Raw genomic sequence first — 14,998 nt, 5'->3', positions numbered from 1 at the left:
TAGGGTTAAAATGGGACAAACAGTAATCACATGTCAGCCCTTAGCTTTGACACAGGGCCATTAACCCGCCTTTAAGGCCAAATTCTTGAACCCGTACCTTGTTGGAGCTCAGAGTGGGATAGGACCATCGGGGCGAAACTTACACCTTAGTATCAATATTCCAATCTAAACCTTGTAATTTCGTTTTCTTTTCCCCTCTTATCTTCATTTTTTTTTATTTTTTTTTTTTTTTTTTGTGTTGAATTCCAAAGTCCAAACGCAGCATTAATCATCCCCGGGTCCTTCAGTCGTGGGCGCCTCACTTGGACATGTTAGGTTAGGAGCAGCCAAACAGGAATTGTTTAAGAATTGAGAAAGTCGTCGCTTCGGTATTCTTTCACTTTCTCAAAATGCCTGAATCTGTCCGACTGAACATCCTTACAAAATCAACTCCGCGATCGTAACCTGAGAAAGAGCCTCACCATTTTCAACCATGGCTTCCTCAATCGCTCGCAGATTCACTAGTAAGCTTCTCAAACCCTCTCAATCTTCTTCCATTTCTTCTTTCCCTGCTTATTCCATCTCCCATGGCCCTAAGACCTTCTCTTCTGGTCAATCCCGATTGATGAGTTCCCTCTTAGATTCCACTCCTACCCGATTAGAGAAACCCATAAACCATGATCTCAGTTTCTTCAGATTTTACTCAAGTTCCGCATCTAAGTTCAACCCATCTTCTCATTTGCAGGAAACCCTCACAAGCCCTAATACTAAATCGTTATTACAGGAGAAACCCAGAAATCCTGGGCTCAGATTTTTCTCTACCCCTTCCGATGATGCGAACTCGAAGAATACCGAGTACCCAAGTCAGAATCCTAATTTCAAACACCAAGAAATCGAAGGCCCGACGGTCGAACGCGATCTCTCTGCACTCGCTAATGAGACCAGAGAAGTTTTAGAACGATTGATGAAGACCATCGTTGGTTTAAGCAAAGCCGTTGCTCTTCTGGGTCTCGTCAATCTCGGCTGTGGAGCTTGGGTCACTTACATTACTCGAACTTCCCCGATAACGGAGGTCACAATTCAGAGCCTTGTGGCTTTTGCTTTCCCCTTCTCATTGGCATTCCTTCTGCGGCAATCGGTGAAGCCTATGGCTTTCTTTAACAAGATGGAGCAACAGGGTCGGTTGCAGATTCTAACTCTAACCCTTCAGATTGCTAAGAATGTTAATGTCTTCTTTGTGCGAGTACGTGGTGTTTCTTTGTTTTGCGCTGCTGGCATGTCGATTGCGCTAGTATATGCTATAGTTTCAAAATGAGTTCTCTAGAGCTACAGTGTAATTTGCTATGAAATACTGTACCCGAATTTTGCTATAATTGTTGCCAAGTTTGTTTAAATTTGCCCAATTTGAAAAATTTTCTATTCAGATGACATTAGAACTTCCTCTAGTGTACTTCCAGTTTTAATATGATACTTTGCAACATGTTTGTTCAGACTTCAAAGAGCAGACCAATATCAGCAGAATATTTAACACAATAACTTTACAACAGGCAAGACGTGGAATGGGTGGAAATATTGGATATATCACATGTTCTTGTATCTCCTTGAATATTTATGGTTTGGTTACACTGATAAGTGTTTTCAGTTACAGTCTGAAATCTCAGGTCAGGAGTTATGGATTCCGCCCATTTAACTTTTGTGCAGTCATTAGGGTCTTTGTCAACCAAATTGCTGTTTCTCTGGATGATACGGCTTCTTGTCCAAATGGTCTCAGCACACTCGCCAGTTCCTCAAGTCTGTCTTGTTCAAGTAGTTGTGCACATAGCTCCAGCAAGGTCTCCAGAGCAACTGCTCTTTGCTGGCTATGGTTATCTAACTCAGTCCTTTTGTCATCACCATTTAGATTTGTCAATGTACTCAGCATTGAGATATCATTGGTAATCCATTTTATTTCACCATTGTTACCATTCCCTGTCTTCTCGTCGTTGACAGCATTGACCGTTTTTAGCCCTAGATCATCGCTACTGAATGTACTTCCTGATGACAGGCGGCCTGGGGGAGCAAATGGTGGAGGGTCACTGGGTTCTTCAAGCTGCTTTGTACAGTGGGTGTCTGTTGCTACATTTATGTCATGGTCAACATCTGCCCCAGCTGATGATGATATTTCTTCATCTTGGGGTGCAACTTCACCTATGGAATTTGCAACTGATGATGCCCCTTTCTGCATATTTTGTGGTTCTACACCCTCACCTTCTATGTTATTGTGCCCAATAGCCTCTGGGGACACTGCTGATCCATCTTCTGTTGTAACTCCTGTCTTCAAATCAATCCCTTCTGCTAGCGGGAAATGTCCAGAAGGACCCTCCCTTTGTTCATCCTTTTTATTACTATTTCCTGTATTCTGTGGGATGCTTTGTGTGTTGATGCCTTTGATTTGTTGGAAATATCTGGTATCAACTAGATCTCTATTCAGAGCCGTCATCTCACCATTTCTACCATCTTCACCCCCATTGGTATGAGATCCTTCCTCAGGATAGCTTGTTGGATCAACCTTTATGGTCTCGGTTTTATCTGCATCTCTTAAATTTCTTTGTTGGCTATCAGTTTTAGTGACAACTTCCCTATTTCTTTTCAACTCTCTTGGTGCATCTTCCCTTGGTTCACTGCCTTTACCATCCTTTCCAGCATTAGACTTATTAGATTTTTGGGTTTGAATTGGTTTATCCCCTGAGTTATTTGCAGTTTTTACTGGAAGAAGAACAGAAGGAAGATGACTGCATTGAATGAGGTATGGCTGCAAGTGCGGAAGCCTTAACAGTTCTGAAGCCTAAAATGTGCAAAAAGAAACTGTAGGTGTTAGAGAATCAGTGATGGTATTCAATTGATAAGATAGAATTTAGCAATTTGAACCTACCGTTGGTCTATGTTCTGGCCTTTTTCTCAGCATGCTCTTAATTAACCGTTTCCTGTATGCAGAAACCCATCAACAAGAGATGAAACAAATTGTAGTCCAATAGGTTGAAATCAACAAGAGAAGAAAATTTTAGAGAGATCAGGTTCAAACTATGATGAATTGAGGGATGAAGAGACTTACAGTGCAGATGAGTACACAGTTGGGAGTGGAGAAATGGAGGACCTGTTTATCTTGTTGATTAGTCCAGCCATATCCTGTTAACTTCAGTTATTAAAAGATTTGTTTTGGTTTGAGTTTCAAGTGCAACTCAGACAAATATCTAAGCCCTGAATAGAAACATGAAGAACTGAGAAAAATACGTAGTTTGGACATACAGGAGCCCTGAATGCCGGTTGATGTGCTGCAATTTCAAACATACAGCAACCTGTTTAAGCAGCAAAATTTCATCAGTTACAAGAAAAAGCCACGAGACATGCACAAACTGGAATACCTAGAATATAGAATGGTAGCATGAGCCTGCAGCTTTTACCTAGTGACCAAATATCAGATTTGTAGCCGTAAGGAATATCTGCTAGGAGCTCTGGGCACATGTAGTTTGGAGTTCCAACAACCTGCACAAGATGTTGAAGGGACACCAAAGGTTATTGTCTTTGTACAAGCACTTGCATTTGCCATTAGCATTCATAAGCATTAGAGAAATCAATTAGGAGCTTATGACCACATTAATGAGGGTGGTTGCTACATGGTAAAGATCAGAGGGCAATCACAAGACACAACCATGGTAGACTCATCTCTAGACTTTCTACTTGCCTTTTTTGAAACAACCCCCCCCCCCCCTCTTTCTGTCCTCTTGGTTTGGGGCAGTTGCGAAGAGAAGCGAGACTAGGCTGAGGGAGAGTGGTTGGGGGAGGTGGGTGGGTGGGGGGGGGGGGGGTTGCTTTGCTTTGGATAGAAATGTGCTTTGAACTGTGGTTTCTCTTAGTCAACACACAATGTTGCTTTCTCTGTTGGATGATAATTATAGTCAATTATCTGACAATGTCCAAAAGGATCTCATAGAAATATGTTGCAGAGCTCTTCGTCTGAGATTGGTGTAATAAGGTGAATCAGTCTGCAGAAGAAAAATGGGTGTTTTTCACTTATATGGCTGGTTAAGTTGTGTTGAAGAAATTGCAAGTGTCTATATGTATGGATAGAACAATGCCAGACTGAAACTTCACTTCAGAGATACTGCTTCAAAGGATTGTGAAGTTCATTTCAGAGACACTTTCATGCAGGGAAGATGGAAGGCTATGGAACTTGTTCAAGACCTGCTGGGAGATGCCCAATATGCATTTATTTGCATCTAAACAAGGATAACAGCTAGGAGGTCCCAGACAACAAGAAACCTCAGGTGAGTCAGCTGTAAGGTATACTCGGCAACTTAGAAATGTGATCATTGACTGATTTTGGCAACCTTCGATTAGAGTCTCTCAATCCATTAAAAAAATTCATCTGTGAGTAAAGCGTAATAGAAGCTACTAATGAAAAGGGGACAAGACATACCGAAGAAGCAAGATCATCTTTGCTGAGTAGTTTTGCAAGTCCAAAGTCTCCTGCAGAATCACTTGTAGACGAATCATCTACTTACAAGATCAAACATACCAAATCTAATGTTTGGAAGCAAAACAAAGTCACGCTGTCTGGGTTTTATCTTGTAAGAATGGGAGATGAGAGAATGCTTTCTTACCAAGACGGACGTCATTCCCCTTTGTTAGAAATATGTTAGAGCACTGAAAAACACAGAAACAATGTATGTGATAAAAGTGATCCCAGGCTGTTAATCATTCCAAAAAGGGGGAAGAGTACATACCTTCAGATCCCTATGAAGGACCCTGTTGGAGTGCAGGTAATCCACAGCAAGCAGCAACTGGGTTAGCCATTTACAGAGCATCTGGTTAAGAAAACAAAAGGGTATAAAACAACACAGATGTGTAGTAGCACTGGTAGCAAGAAACAAGTAAAAAATTTTAAGTTGCTTTCCTTGATCCTCACCTTCTCGGGGAAAAATGTTCCTTTAGCTTTCTTTATCATATCAGCCCTGGTGTTTGAAACAGTAAAAGATAATTAATTCAGTCCACCCTGTCATTGTCTCCCACTCCCCAGAAATAATAAAAGGAAAAGAAAATTGATGAAAGAAAAGAAGATGGTGAGGCATATATATGCTTACATGTCCCCAGCTTCACAGTAGCTTGTCACTATGCAAACAGAGCATTCCTGTAAAATTAAAGAAATCAAACTCCGGGCGGCTAGAAACTTGTAAAACAAACTTAGCTTTGCTTTGAATTTTCACATGTAAATTTGTAATGCTCTGTTAACTTGTACATCTAGATGACTGCTAAACAAGTACTGCACATTTATAAAATTCTACCTTTTCTACCCAAGCATCTTTATACTCCACGATGTATGGATTTTTCAATTTGGAGATCAAGTCCATCTGAAAATCAATGAACCAAGGAGAGGGGGTGCATTAAACCATGATTTTCATACTTCAATTCATACTTTGGAATTTTAAATCTGATCAAGTTTCCTTTACCCAGCATTCCAATCATAGCATCATATTACCTAGTAAATACAAAGGGGAAAAGAGGGGGTCTTCATGTGAACAAACCTCTTGATGGGCTGTTCTCTTGAACTTCTCTGTTTGCTTGGCCAAACGAATCTTCTTCAAAACATACCTGAAGTTTTTAGCATAAGTAAGAATATATAGAATATCATTCAAACAAAAGAACAGAAATCAAGACAACAGGAACCAGGATATGAGGCCAGAATGGTTAGTGTGAGCTCAGTAACCAGCAGGTTTAAGAAATCGTACAAACCTTGGCCCTCAGTCAACACAGCTCAGTCAAGGTCAAAAGCAACATTCTGCACCAGTTTTGCAGCCCTTTCTCTTTGCCCACTAAAGCAAAGCTTTTAACAGCAATAGAGAAAGAGCTGTATTTTGAATAGGGACTGGTCCCTGAAATAAAAATCTGAGAGTCCATTTGGTTGCAAGAAAATCTAAAAATTATCTTTATTTTACGACAAAGATCAATTTTTTTCCTGCATGATTACAAGAGAAATGTAAACATTTCCCAGGAAAATGACATGTTTTATAACACAAACAAATCATTCAAAGGACGATGTGTAACTCTAGCAGATGCCAACCCAGAAGTTAAAAACTCCAGAGGCAATTCAATTCATTCTTAGTTTCTATTACCTCTTTTTCTCAGTCTTGTGGAAGACAAGAAATGCTGAGCCAAAAGCTCCTCTCCCGATTTGCTCAATCACTTCATAGTCTTCCATCTTTGATTTTGATTCTTCATTCATAATCTCCATTTAAAGAAACCACACTGAAAACAGTTCAAACCCAGAAGCAAGCTTCAGTGAAAGCCGCTAAACCTACTACCTTGGACTTCTTGTTAACTTTCCTGTTTTTGTTTCAGAGACAAAGAGTAACTAGAGTAAATGAGTGTCTCAGGCCAGTCAGTAAAAGTCAGTAAGAAATGAATTCCAGAAAAGATCATGAAGTAACCATGATGACAACTCAGTTTCATTTATCAATTCACACTTCCCACGCACAAAATGCAGAAATGTGATAAAGGTTACAGATATTCAGAGAACAAATGAAATAGGATCTTGAGTTAAGAGAAACAAATATTACCAATTCCAGGCTTGTAGTTTTCTTCGGAGATTGTCTAACTACAGAGGCTCCCTTCCAGTACTCTCTGATTCCAATTGTTTCATTTGAGAGAGAGAGAGAGAGAGAGATAAAGAAAGAGAGGTAGGTTGTGTGAGGTGGTTGACAGGAATGTTGGATTCTTAGAAACCACTCTAGCTAAAGCCTTAAAATGAACTCGGCTTGCCTCTTCAGATTCCTCAAGAAATCAATAGAGTGGTGGCCCCAGAATTAAATTTTCCTGGTCCATGTATAATTTCCTGTCTTTTCTTTTTTGGTTCAAATGTATATTTCAGACATTACCGAGGAATGAATGCAGGGAAATGAATTTGGATCCTCTACTGATCAAGGTGGAGGTTTGTGCTTTCTTCACACTTCTCCCTGTATATAAGAGTGGAGTCCACGTCGAAGTACTTACAAAATAAACTAGAGGTGAGAACCTTCGTAAGTTTCAGATGTGTCTCACTCCTAACATGTGATAGAAAATTGTGAGGAAAGCACTGACCTCCACCTTGATGGGTAGAAAATCAGACTTGTAGGAAGTAGGAAATTTAGGTAAGAACTTATTATTTTTGGTAATTTTAGGAGAGCAATTCTTCTATAAAATCATTTTTACATGTTTCTATGCTAGAAAACCCTTTTTCTAGATACGGGTTTTCGATAAACATGTTATCATTTTTTTTTTCTTCTATTGTGTGATTGAGAAGCATCAAGGAACATATTGTTTTTCCCATATGAAGAGGTGAATCAAACTCTTGCAAGCAAGGTTTAAAGTATCGGTATCGAATATCGTATCGGTTAGGTAATTTTAAGAGACGTATCGCCCTGTATTGAGTATTGTATCGTTCTGATTAATGTATTTTAGTTTAATTTAATAGAGAGACGTATCGAGATGTATTGTATCGATTGGGTCAAATATGGATATGTATCGACTAGTATTGTATGGTATCGTGGGATACTTTAAACCTTACTTATAAGTAAAAGTGGGGATAGAGATGATAACTCCAACTTATTTATTGATTGATTGATTTTTAAGACTCAACGTGGCATATACTGCCCATCCCAGTTTAGAAATAACCATGTAATAATTGTCTTGGGCAAGCAGGGGATTAGAATAACCACTTCCCATTATTAGAGGATTTCATACCTTAACCAGTAGGTAAAACCGGCATAGATTAAGGCAAGCACCACTCAAACCCTTCCCACTGGACCCACTCCCTTACTAAGAACTGGGTCTCCATTTCTATTTAAGTACTATGGGTGATGCATCAAATCATGCTAATCATGATGGCTTATCATCATAGAAGTGAGAAATTTCATAGTTAATGCGTGTGTGAACCCAATATGGCTTTAGGTGTAATCCATCATTAGATTCCTAAACAGCATTTTGGGTTTGTCGGTTAGTATAAACTAGCATACATCATATATACTAATGGTCCTTTGCCTTTTTAGGTTGGCATCCATTCACAAGAAAAGGGTTCTTTTTGCTTAGCTTCTAACAGTAGAAAAAGGTGGAACGTAGCATTTAGAAGGTGAGACTTGGATATCAAAAGGGCTGAAGTCTTTAAATTAGTTCATTCAGAAGGGATCTCTCAATCATTTCTCCTTAGCTTTGCATCACTGTGAAAGAAATGATAGAACACAGAGAGGGTTCTAATCATCAATGTAAGTGTGAGATAGAAAAGCAGGAGGTTGACAGCTTGCATCTCCATGGTAGCAATTTTCTGGTACACTTGTAATAGAAATACTCACCTCAATCTTGTTTGGTGACATGGTGAATTTGCATCTCGACAAAACCATATTTCAATTCATTGTTTCCTTTACATACCTCTATCACACATTTAGAAATGGAACCCATAGCTTATCACTGACAGGGTTGGCCAGTATGTCAGAAGAGGGTTCAGTTGTGGATTAAAATATTTTGTGACTATATTCTATAACTCATTGGGCACTTATTTGAAGAACCCCTCCAAAGAAAGGAGCCTAATTATAGGCAAAATTGATTACATTTGTGGCTGGGATAGAGAGAAGTATCAGAACAAATGTTGTTTTCCTACATGTACAAGATTTTCAGCTTGCCTGGAAATGATTTTGCAACCACAGAAAGGTTTCTATTAGATGAATCTCCTGTTCTCAAATTTGGCTTTGAGCAATCTGGTTGCAAAATGGCCCCATGACTACTTACCTTGTAGTACGAATTTTGATACCTCTTTTGAATTCAAATTAATGCTTATTTATTTTAGCTTCACCCTTTAAACAGCTATTTTCTTCCACGATCTCTGATTCACTTCCTTCCAAAAAGAAGAAAACACAAAGCTGCGATGAATATTCCCCTCAACCAAACTGAGTTGTGCATAAACAAAATTTAGTCAGCTACTTGAAAGTTGAAACCTTACTAGCACACCTCATGTCACTAATGAAATTGGGCAGATTTCATGATAACATATCTCTGTTTCACTACTACTTATCTACCCTTTCAACAACTATGTGGAGTTAACAGAGAAACAACCTTTCTCTGTAACAATAACAGGGAATGAAAAGAAACAACCTTTCTCTATAACAATAATAGGGAATGAAGATGTTCAGAGAAGATTATATAAATGATGAAGTTGCTCAGAATAATTAAAATCAGATTGATGAACTGGAGAAAGGTCATTCGGGAATTTTGTGACTGAAGGTTCCCACTAAGTTATAAGGAAATTCTATAGGACTACCATGCCACCAGCTATGGAATATGACAGAATGTTGGGAAATTAAGAAATGTCATAGACAAATTAAGCATATTGAAGATAAAACTGTTGAAATGGATGTATGGCATACTAAAAGACATTAAAAGTGAAGAACGAACATATTAAAGCTGAAACGAGAATAGGAAAGACACATGACAAGCAATGAGAAGGACATTTCAAGTAACATGATCATATTTAGCAAACAAAGACATCTTAACTAACACAAGTTACAACCATACCTAACAAAGAACTTAGAATGTCTCAGTAAAAGACAAATGATTAGATTTAGATGGAAGGCACCAAAAGAGCCAATGGCAGGCTCAGAATGACCGAATAAGAGGTCAAAGCCTTACTTACAGGAAAAGGAATAACCCAAAAGAATATTGCACAGCCTAGGAATAATTGAACTTGCTGGATGGTAATGATCCATGAATCTGGCCCCCACCCCAAAAAGAAAGAGGGGGAAAAATGAGAAAAGAAGAAGAGAAGAGAACTATAAACCCAAAACAGAGGAAAAACTCACTACCCTAGGTGAGACAAGATCAACTCTTGATGTTAAGTCTCTGTCATCTACAGCTGCAGAATGACAGCTTAATAATGTTCTATTCAAGTTCCATCAATGACCACCAAGAAGTCTTGCTTTTGCTCTACAACATTCCAATCTCCTAGCATTGAAGAAGGAAAACCCAGTCAACTTGATTTTCCAGTTACTAAGAGATAATTACGGAGCAGTGACTACAAGAATGCACAACAGCAAAATATCACTCAAGATGAGGTCAGATATATAAATACAAAGATTGGAAACAGAACTCTACAAGAGTGTACACACTGAGCCCAGATACGAGGGGGCAAAATGACCACCCTACCCCCATGAATTGTGCAAACAATGCTCCATTTGATGCCCCTGTATGCACTCCCACTGGACCCTGCACACACACAGGATCTATGCTCCTCGACAGAGAACACTTACCCTAAAAAGATAAATGAAAACACATGTAGCTTCCAAGGAAATTTACACGTCCCCAGAAAGAAAGTGCTTTTATAGACTTGAATCAGTTCATTTCTTTCTTGCCTGTTTGGTTGGCTTACGACTTTCAATCCTTTTCTGTGCAGCTTCAAATTCTTCTTCATTGGGTTCAGCATTTGAGCGACCCCCATTGTACTTTGCAGCCAATGATGAGAACATAGATTCAAATTGTTCTTCCCTCTGGCTTCGGCGTTGAGAAATTATAGAATATAGGTCTGCATCTGACTGTTTTTTAGATCTGCTAAACAGGATTCCGAAATATAGTTCAGAATATCTACTTGCAAAAAGAGAATGTGAACAGACAATTAATGGATAACTCACTTTTCCCTCCTTTTCAGAGGATTGGTAGGTGGTGGTGTTGCAGATACTTTCTTCACCCACTTGTTATAGGCTTTGGTTCCCTTCAGCTCTCCTGTAGAGAACAGATAGAAGTGCTTTAACTGTAAGATGCTTCTTTCAAGTCATCCAAGAAATACATAAAGAGCATTATAAAGCATTGAGATATTTAAAAGAACTGTAAGAAAAGGATCCCCCTGATTGCAAGCATTAATAAGAAAGTTTTTCAAATCATACCAGCTGCTATTGCCTCATCAAGGATATCCTTGAAACGATGTGAGTCCAATGTAGGATCCGAACAGAGCATTGAACAGAAAAGCCTGATGAAAAGAAGCAATTTAAATATTGGTACCTTGCATAACAAAGTAAGCAGAGGACTGCTTCACTCCATTTACCTTTTCATATCACCATTATACTTCTGATATAGATCCTTTAAATCTTTCACCTCTGAATCAGATCCTCTGTAGTTTGCTTCAAACTCTTCAATATCAGCCTCAGTGACCTACAAGTGACGATGGCAATTACTTCTTTATGCAACAAGAAAATCACGAGGGCAGCATCTCAAGCAAACTCTGAAGTTTCTCTCAAACAAATCAATGTGGTTACCTTTTTATATATTGTTCTAAAATACTCGTGCAGATTTTGAGCAACGTCCCCAGCGAGGTCCTGGTATCAACCAGATACAAAAACAACAAATTCAACTCCTGGCTTAAAAATATATAATATGACACCAGAATGAACAAAATTTCAGGAGTCACTCACAGCGTCATCAACGCAACCAGTCTGATCATAAAGTGCCCTTTTCTCTTCATCCCCAAGAACTGATATCACCTTCTGGAGTTGCTGAAATCTCTCTTTCGATTTCTATAGGCAGAAAACTAGGTAGAGTTATAAGATGAAGTCACCAAATATGCAACAGCTTACAAAAATGAAAATGATATAGCTTCATTAGATCATGTTTCACCTCATCATCAGGATTCTTATCAGGGTGAAGACGCAAAGCCAATTTGTAGTATGCTTTCTTTATTTCCTGCTGAGATGCACTCCTCTCCACTCCAAGAATCTACAAAGATACTAAGTTAGTAATGGCCAAGTCTTGCTCCAAACTGGATTCTGCAATTTGACCAACATATGAAGAATAGAACTACTTTGAAAGAAGCATTTAATAAAAAAAGAAAGAGGGGGGGGGGGGTGCAGCACATGGCTATCTTTGTCAGAAGAGAACAACTGGAAAAGAGTTGGTCAATCTGCCAAGGGCTCCAGATGATCCATACAAGTCTTCACCTTGCCATTGGATTTGACTTCTCTCCTAAATAGCTTTGTGATTCCCATCATCCAGTAACCAGTAGATTCCAACCTACAGCAGGCCCATCCCTGACCCGCTGGCTTGGGTGTCAGAAAAGGAGAAAGGCAGGCACCTTGCTATCAAAATTGCCCTCCAATGATTCCAGGCATATAATCGGGACTGAAATCAGGCCAACTAATTTTGACATGGCTCTGACAAGTGGTCATCTTTGAAAAATAGCCAAGTAACATTTTCTTTTCGTTTTTTTTTTTTTTTTTTTCTTCTTCTTTTTCTGGAGGAGAGGAGAGGATTCTGTGTTCTACCCTCTAGCAAACGTTAATGGCTAAACTGAATAAGATGGATTGGAGAAGTAACAAGTGGTAGAATAATATAGCCCATTGATAGAGGGTCCCAAAAGAACGAAAGCAAAAAATGCGAAACAGAAATAACTAAAGATAGAAAGAACCACCACTTACAAAGAAAGACCTTGTCTACAACAATGCTCTGAACATATTTCCATTCTAACAATCCATCAGCCAATGATGGGCCACAAATCAACCAACCCACAAACCCCCTTTGAGAATGACCATAATGATTTTATTCTGTTTAGGCTAGGATGGTTGTGTAAGGGTAAGGATTTCCTTTCACCAACCTTATCCATTCCCTGCATAAGTATATGTGAATATTAGCCCAAACCTATTTCCTAGAGCTGGTCAAGCCTCCAATCCCATTTTTCTCTCTTTAGGTTTTTAAGTGAAAAATGTAGTAAGTTACTTTTTTAAGAATTCAAAATTCTGTGCAATAAATTGGCAAAGATTTTACAGGATATAAGAATTTATTTATTGGGGGAAAAAACATTGTTTATTTTATTCTATTTATTTTAGAAGTTAGATGCACAGGATAATTGGTAATCTAATTCTTTTAACTTCCTAGTTTGAATTAATCTCCTAGTTAGAGAATTTGCCTTTTTTCGGAGTCTCCTAATATTCTTTTTATGTGATGTAATCTCCCATGATTAAAAGGCGGACTGAATAAAATGGATTAAGTAATCGTCTGAAAGCCTGAATGGCTATGTGTGTGTGAGCATTCATCTTTCCCCTCACTTTTTTCCTTCTCCCCATAGGCTTGCCATTGGAACTTACATTCAACTTCTTAAAATACCAATTTCTAGAAAAACTTTCATGGTTATGATTTTCATCACTGTTGCAGATCCATAATACTGGATCATACATTAATTCACATATTTTTCCTCTCAAATCATTGAGCCATCGAATTTGTGACATCAAATCCTGTTTCTGCCTGATTCTTTAGTTCCTACTTCATGAATGAAACCCTAATTATTTGGCATCTGGCAGTTTTTTGTGAATCCGGTTTCACAGATTTGTTCCTTATTAAACTGCAGTATTGATGAGTTTGTTCACTGTTCCGATCCCTAAGATTCTGGTTAAACTTGTGGTTTCTTAATCCTAAGCCCTTCAGCGATAGTTGATTAGAAACCCATCCTGGAGAAATTAGAAGGATGGTTTTCTTTTGTTTTTTGTCCAAGGATTTCTACTGACAGTCATGCCAAAGGTGGATCCTTAGTTCAAAGTTTTTGGTCTTGTGCTCGGCTGATGCAGATGCCAGAATTTGTTATTTTCCTTTTAGGTAATGCCAGAACATCAAAGATATCTTATCACAAAAATTAGACATCAGAAAGAAGAAGAAAAAAAAAAAGGGTTGAAGAGAGCCAATCTCTCCTGCCGAAGGTCCAAAAGCATAACTAAAGATCAACAAATCATAAACAAAACCCACAAAGAGACGTCAAAACATCTAGCATGTTAAGTGAATCTAGACCTAAGGACTAATTTAGGGCACGGACATAGTTGCAGGGCAAAGGAAACCATCAGAAATCTATGAGACACAGAAAATTCAAAGTAAACGAGGCAATCCCATGTCGAAAAATTACCTCATACAAACTCCTGTCTTTCGTCGGAGACTGGCTAAGATCCTCTTGGTTCTGATGCTCTTTGTTTTCTTCAGAAACCGTACCTTTCTTCTTTGCCATCTCGATAAAGCAATGATCCACACCAGAGACAAATAAAATTACACAGTGTAAGTATAGGAATCAAGGAGATGTGTATCCCATAAATACTAAATCTAGGCGCCTGTGATCGATACTTTTAAAACATTCCCGCCATTTTCTTCGTTCCCGCCTAACAGTTCAAGGGTTGAGCACTTGAGCTTATTTGCCGATAATCCGGATATCTCCCCGACGGCCCCTTACCCATTGCAGCCACAAATTCAGGTGGGGCCACAAATAAACTTTTTTTAAGAGGATGGGACCCGTTTAACCATATCGAACAGCGCCGTCGAAAATAGCTTTGTACCACACCGTTCAAACCAAAACCGAATTTCTTCGGTACGGTTCTGGTTTTAGGTATTCATACTGTCGGTATGTATCGAAACCGTACCGAATTGATACCGTACCAAATTAAGGGATATAAATGTAACTTTACAAATAAAACACTTTATCCATAATTCCCTATTTTAGTTTTTCGTTTTGTCCTTTACTTCTCTTCTTAGATTTACTTACTTTGTATCTATTAATTAAATTTGCTTGCTTAATATATTTAATATCAAAATTCTATCGATTGTTTGGTTGCAATTTCATTAGGATCTTAATGAACTAATAATAAAAGTGGCATGAGTTTGTTCGCACAAAAAAATGTATCGCACTAGATATCGCATTTAAATCATTTTTCATACCAATTTAATACCGAAACCGTACAAAACCATTTTTACAAATATCGAAAGCGTACCATACCATGTAAATTCAGTAAGGTACAGTTTTGGTACAGTACCAACTTTAGACTCATTTGGGGTACGGGGTACCTGTGGGCCGATTGTATTCTTGGTCTGTTAGAGGCTGTATGGCAATGCTATTTGGGAGCTAATTCTTGTATTTAGGGCTATTTTTTTTTTACATAGATCAATGAAATCTTGTTTGGTAAACTATACAGAAGAAAGTGTGGGTTCATCAAAATGGGCAGAA

At 38.5% G+C, this 14,998-nt stretch overlaps 3 protein-coding genes across 5 annotated transcripts; 1 reads left to right on the top strand and 2 right to left on the bottom strand.

Annotated features, from left to right (window-relative positions):
* Nucleotides 1–302: 302 nt before the first annotated feature.
* LOC149001557 (uncharacterized) lies at nucleotides 303–1,301 on the top strand. The gene has a single exon (XM_089137396.1). It carries the CDS (start codon nucleotides 473–475, stop codon nucleotides 1,292–1,294), a length of 822 nt encoding a protein of 273 aa, XP_088993522.1. The 5' UTR covers nucleotides 303–472; the 3' UTR covers nucleotides 1,295–1,301.
* Nucleotides 1,302–1,639: 338 nt separating this feature from the next.
* Nucleotides 1,640–6,710, bottom strand: LOC149001556 (serine/threonine-protein kinase Nek6-like). 2 transcript variants are annotated; one of them, XM_089137394.1, is made up of 14 exons: nucleotides 6,573–6,710; nucleotides 6,129–6,339; nucleotides 5,541–5,607; nucleotides 5,301–5,366; nucleotides 5,100–5,146; nucleotides 4,925–4,970; nucleotides 4,743–4,823; nucleotides 4,620–4,662; nucleotides 4,436–4,485; nucleotides 3,420–3,501; nucleotides 3,265–3,314; nucleotides 3,071–3,144; nucleotides 2,891–2,942; nucleotides 1,640–2,803 (listed from the first exon to the last, which is right to left on the bottom strand). In XM_089137394.1, exons 2-14 carry the CDS (start codon nucleotides 6,245–6,247, stop codon nucleotides 1,649–1,651), a joined length of 1,932 nt encoding a protein of 643 aa, XP_088993520.1. In that variant the 5' UTR covers nucleotides 6,248–6,339; nucleotides 6,573–6,710; the 3' UTR covers nucleotides 1,640–1,648. The 2 variants fall into 2 exon arrangements, with proteins under 2 accessions (XP_088993520.1, XP_088993521.1); XM_089137395.1 differs by lacking the exons at nucleotides 6,129–6,339; nucleotides 6,573–6,710 and adding an exon at nucleotides 5,749–6,077.
* Nucleotides 6,711–9,191: 2,481 nt separating this feature from the next.
* Nucleotides 9,192–14,195, bottom strand: LOC149001555 (chaperone protein dnaJ 6-like). 2 transcript variants are annotated; one of them, XM_089138431.1, is made up of 8 exons: nucleotides 13,913–14,195; nucleotides 11,644–11,742; nucleotides 11,442–11,543; nucleotides 11,286–11,345; nucleotides 11,075–11,181; nucleotides 10,917–10,999; nucleotides 10,665–10,755; nucleotides 9,192–10,584 (listed from the first exon to the last, which is right to left on the bottom strand). In XM_089138431.1, exons 1-8 carry the CDS (start codon nucleotides 14,009–14,011, stop codon nucleotides 10,374–10,376), a joined length of 852 nt encoding a protein of 283 aa, XP_088994557.1. In that variant the 5' UTR covers nucleotides 14,012–14,195; the 3' UTR covers nucleotides 9,192–10,373. The 2 variants fall into 2 exon arrangements, with proteins under 2 accessions (XP_088994557.1, XP_088994558.1); XM_089138432.1 differs by having other exon boundaries at nucleotides 9,193–10,581.
* Nucleotides 14,196–14,998: the final 803 nt, after the last annotated feature.

This window comes from Hakea prostrata, chromosome 10, assembly GCF_041222555.1.
Source record: "Hakea prostrata isolate BN-2017 chromosome 10, UWA_Hpros_2, whole genome shotgun sequence".
In the NCBI taxonomy this organism is placed as follows: Eukaryota; Viridiplantae; Streptophyta; class Magnoliopsida; order Proteales; family Proteaceae; genus Hakea; species Hakea prostrata.
The sequence above is the reverse complement of the archived record's forward strand: the minus strand, read 5'-3'. Positions and strand labels throughout refer to the sequence as shown.

Excerpts from the sequence above, each read along its gene's own strand:
- LOC149001557 (XM_089137396.1), top strand. The coding sequence starts at position 473 with ATGGCTTCCTCAATCGCTCGCAGATTCACTAGTAAGCTTCTCAAACCC.
- LOC149001556 (XM_089137394.1), bottom strand. The coding sequence starts at position 6,247 with ATGGAGATTATGAATGAAGAATCAAAATCAAAGATGGAAGACTATGAA. Across the intron at positions 3,315-3,419 it reads ATCTGATATTTGGTCACTAG|GTTGCTGTATGTTTGAAATT; the intron begins GTAAAAGCTGCA and ends CTGCTTAAACAG. Across the intron at positions 2,804-2,890 it reads GGCCAGAACATAGACCAACG|GCTTCAGAACTGTTAAGGCT; the intron begins GTAGGTTCAAAT and ends TGCACATTTTAG.
- LOC149001555 (XM_089138431.1), bottom strand. The coding sequence starts at position 14,011 with ATGGCAAAGAAGAAAGGTACGGTTTCTGAAGAAAACAAAGAGCATCAG. Across the intron at positions 11,346-11,441 it reads CTGGTTGCGTTGATGACGCT|GACCTCGCTGGGGACGTTGC; the intron begins GTGAGTGACTCC and ends GGTTGATACCAG. Across the intron at positions 11,000-11,074 it reads TATAATGGTGATATGAAAAG|GCTTTTCTGTTCAATGCTCT; the intron begins GTAAATGGAGTG and ends TCTTTTCATCAG.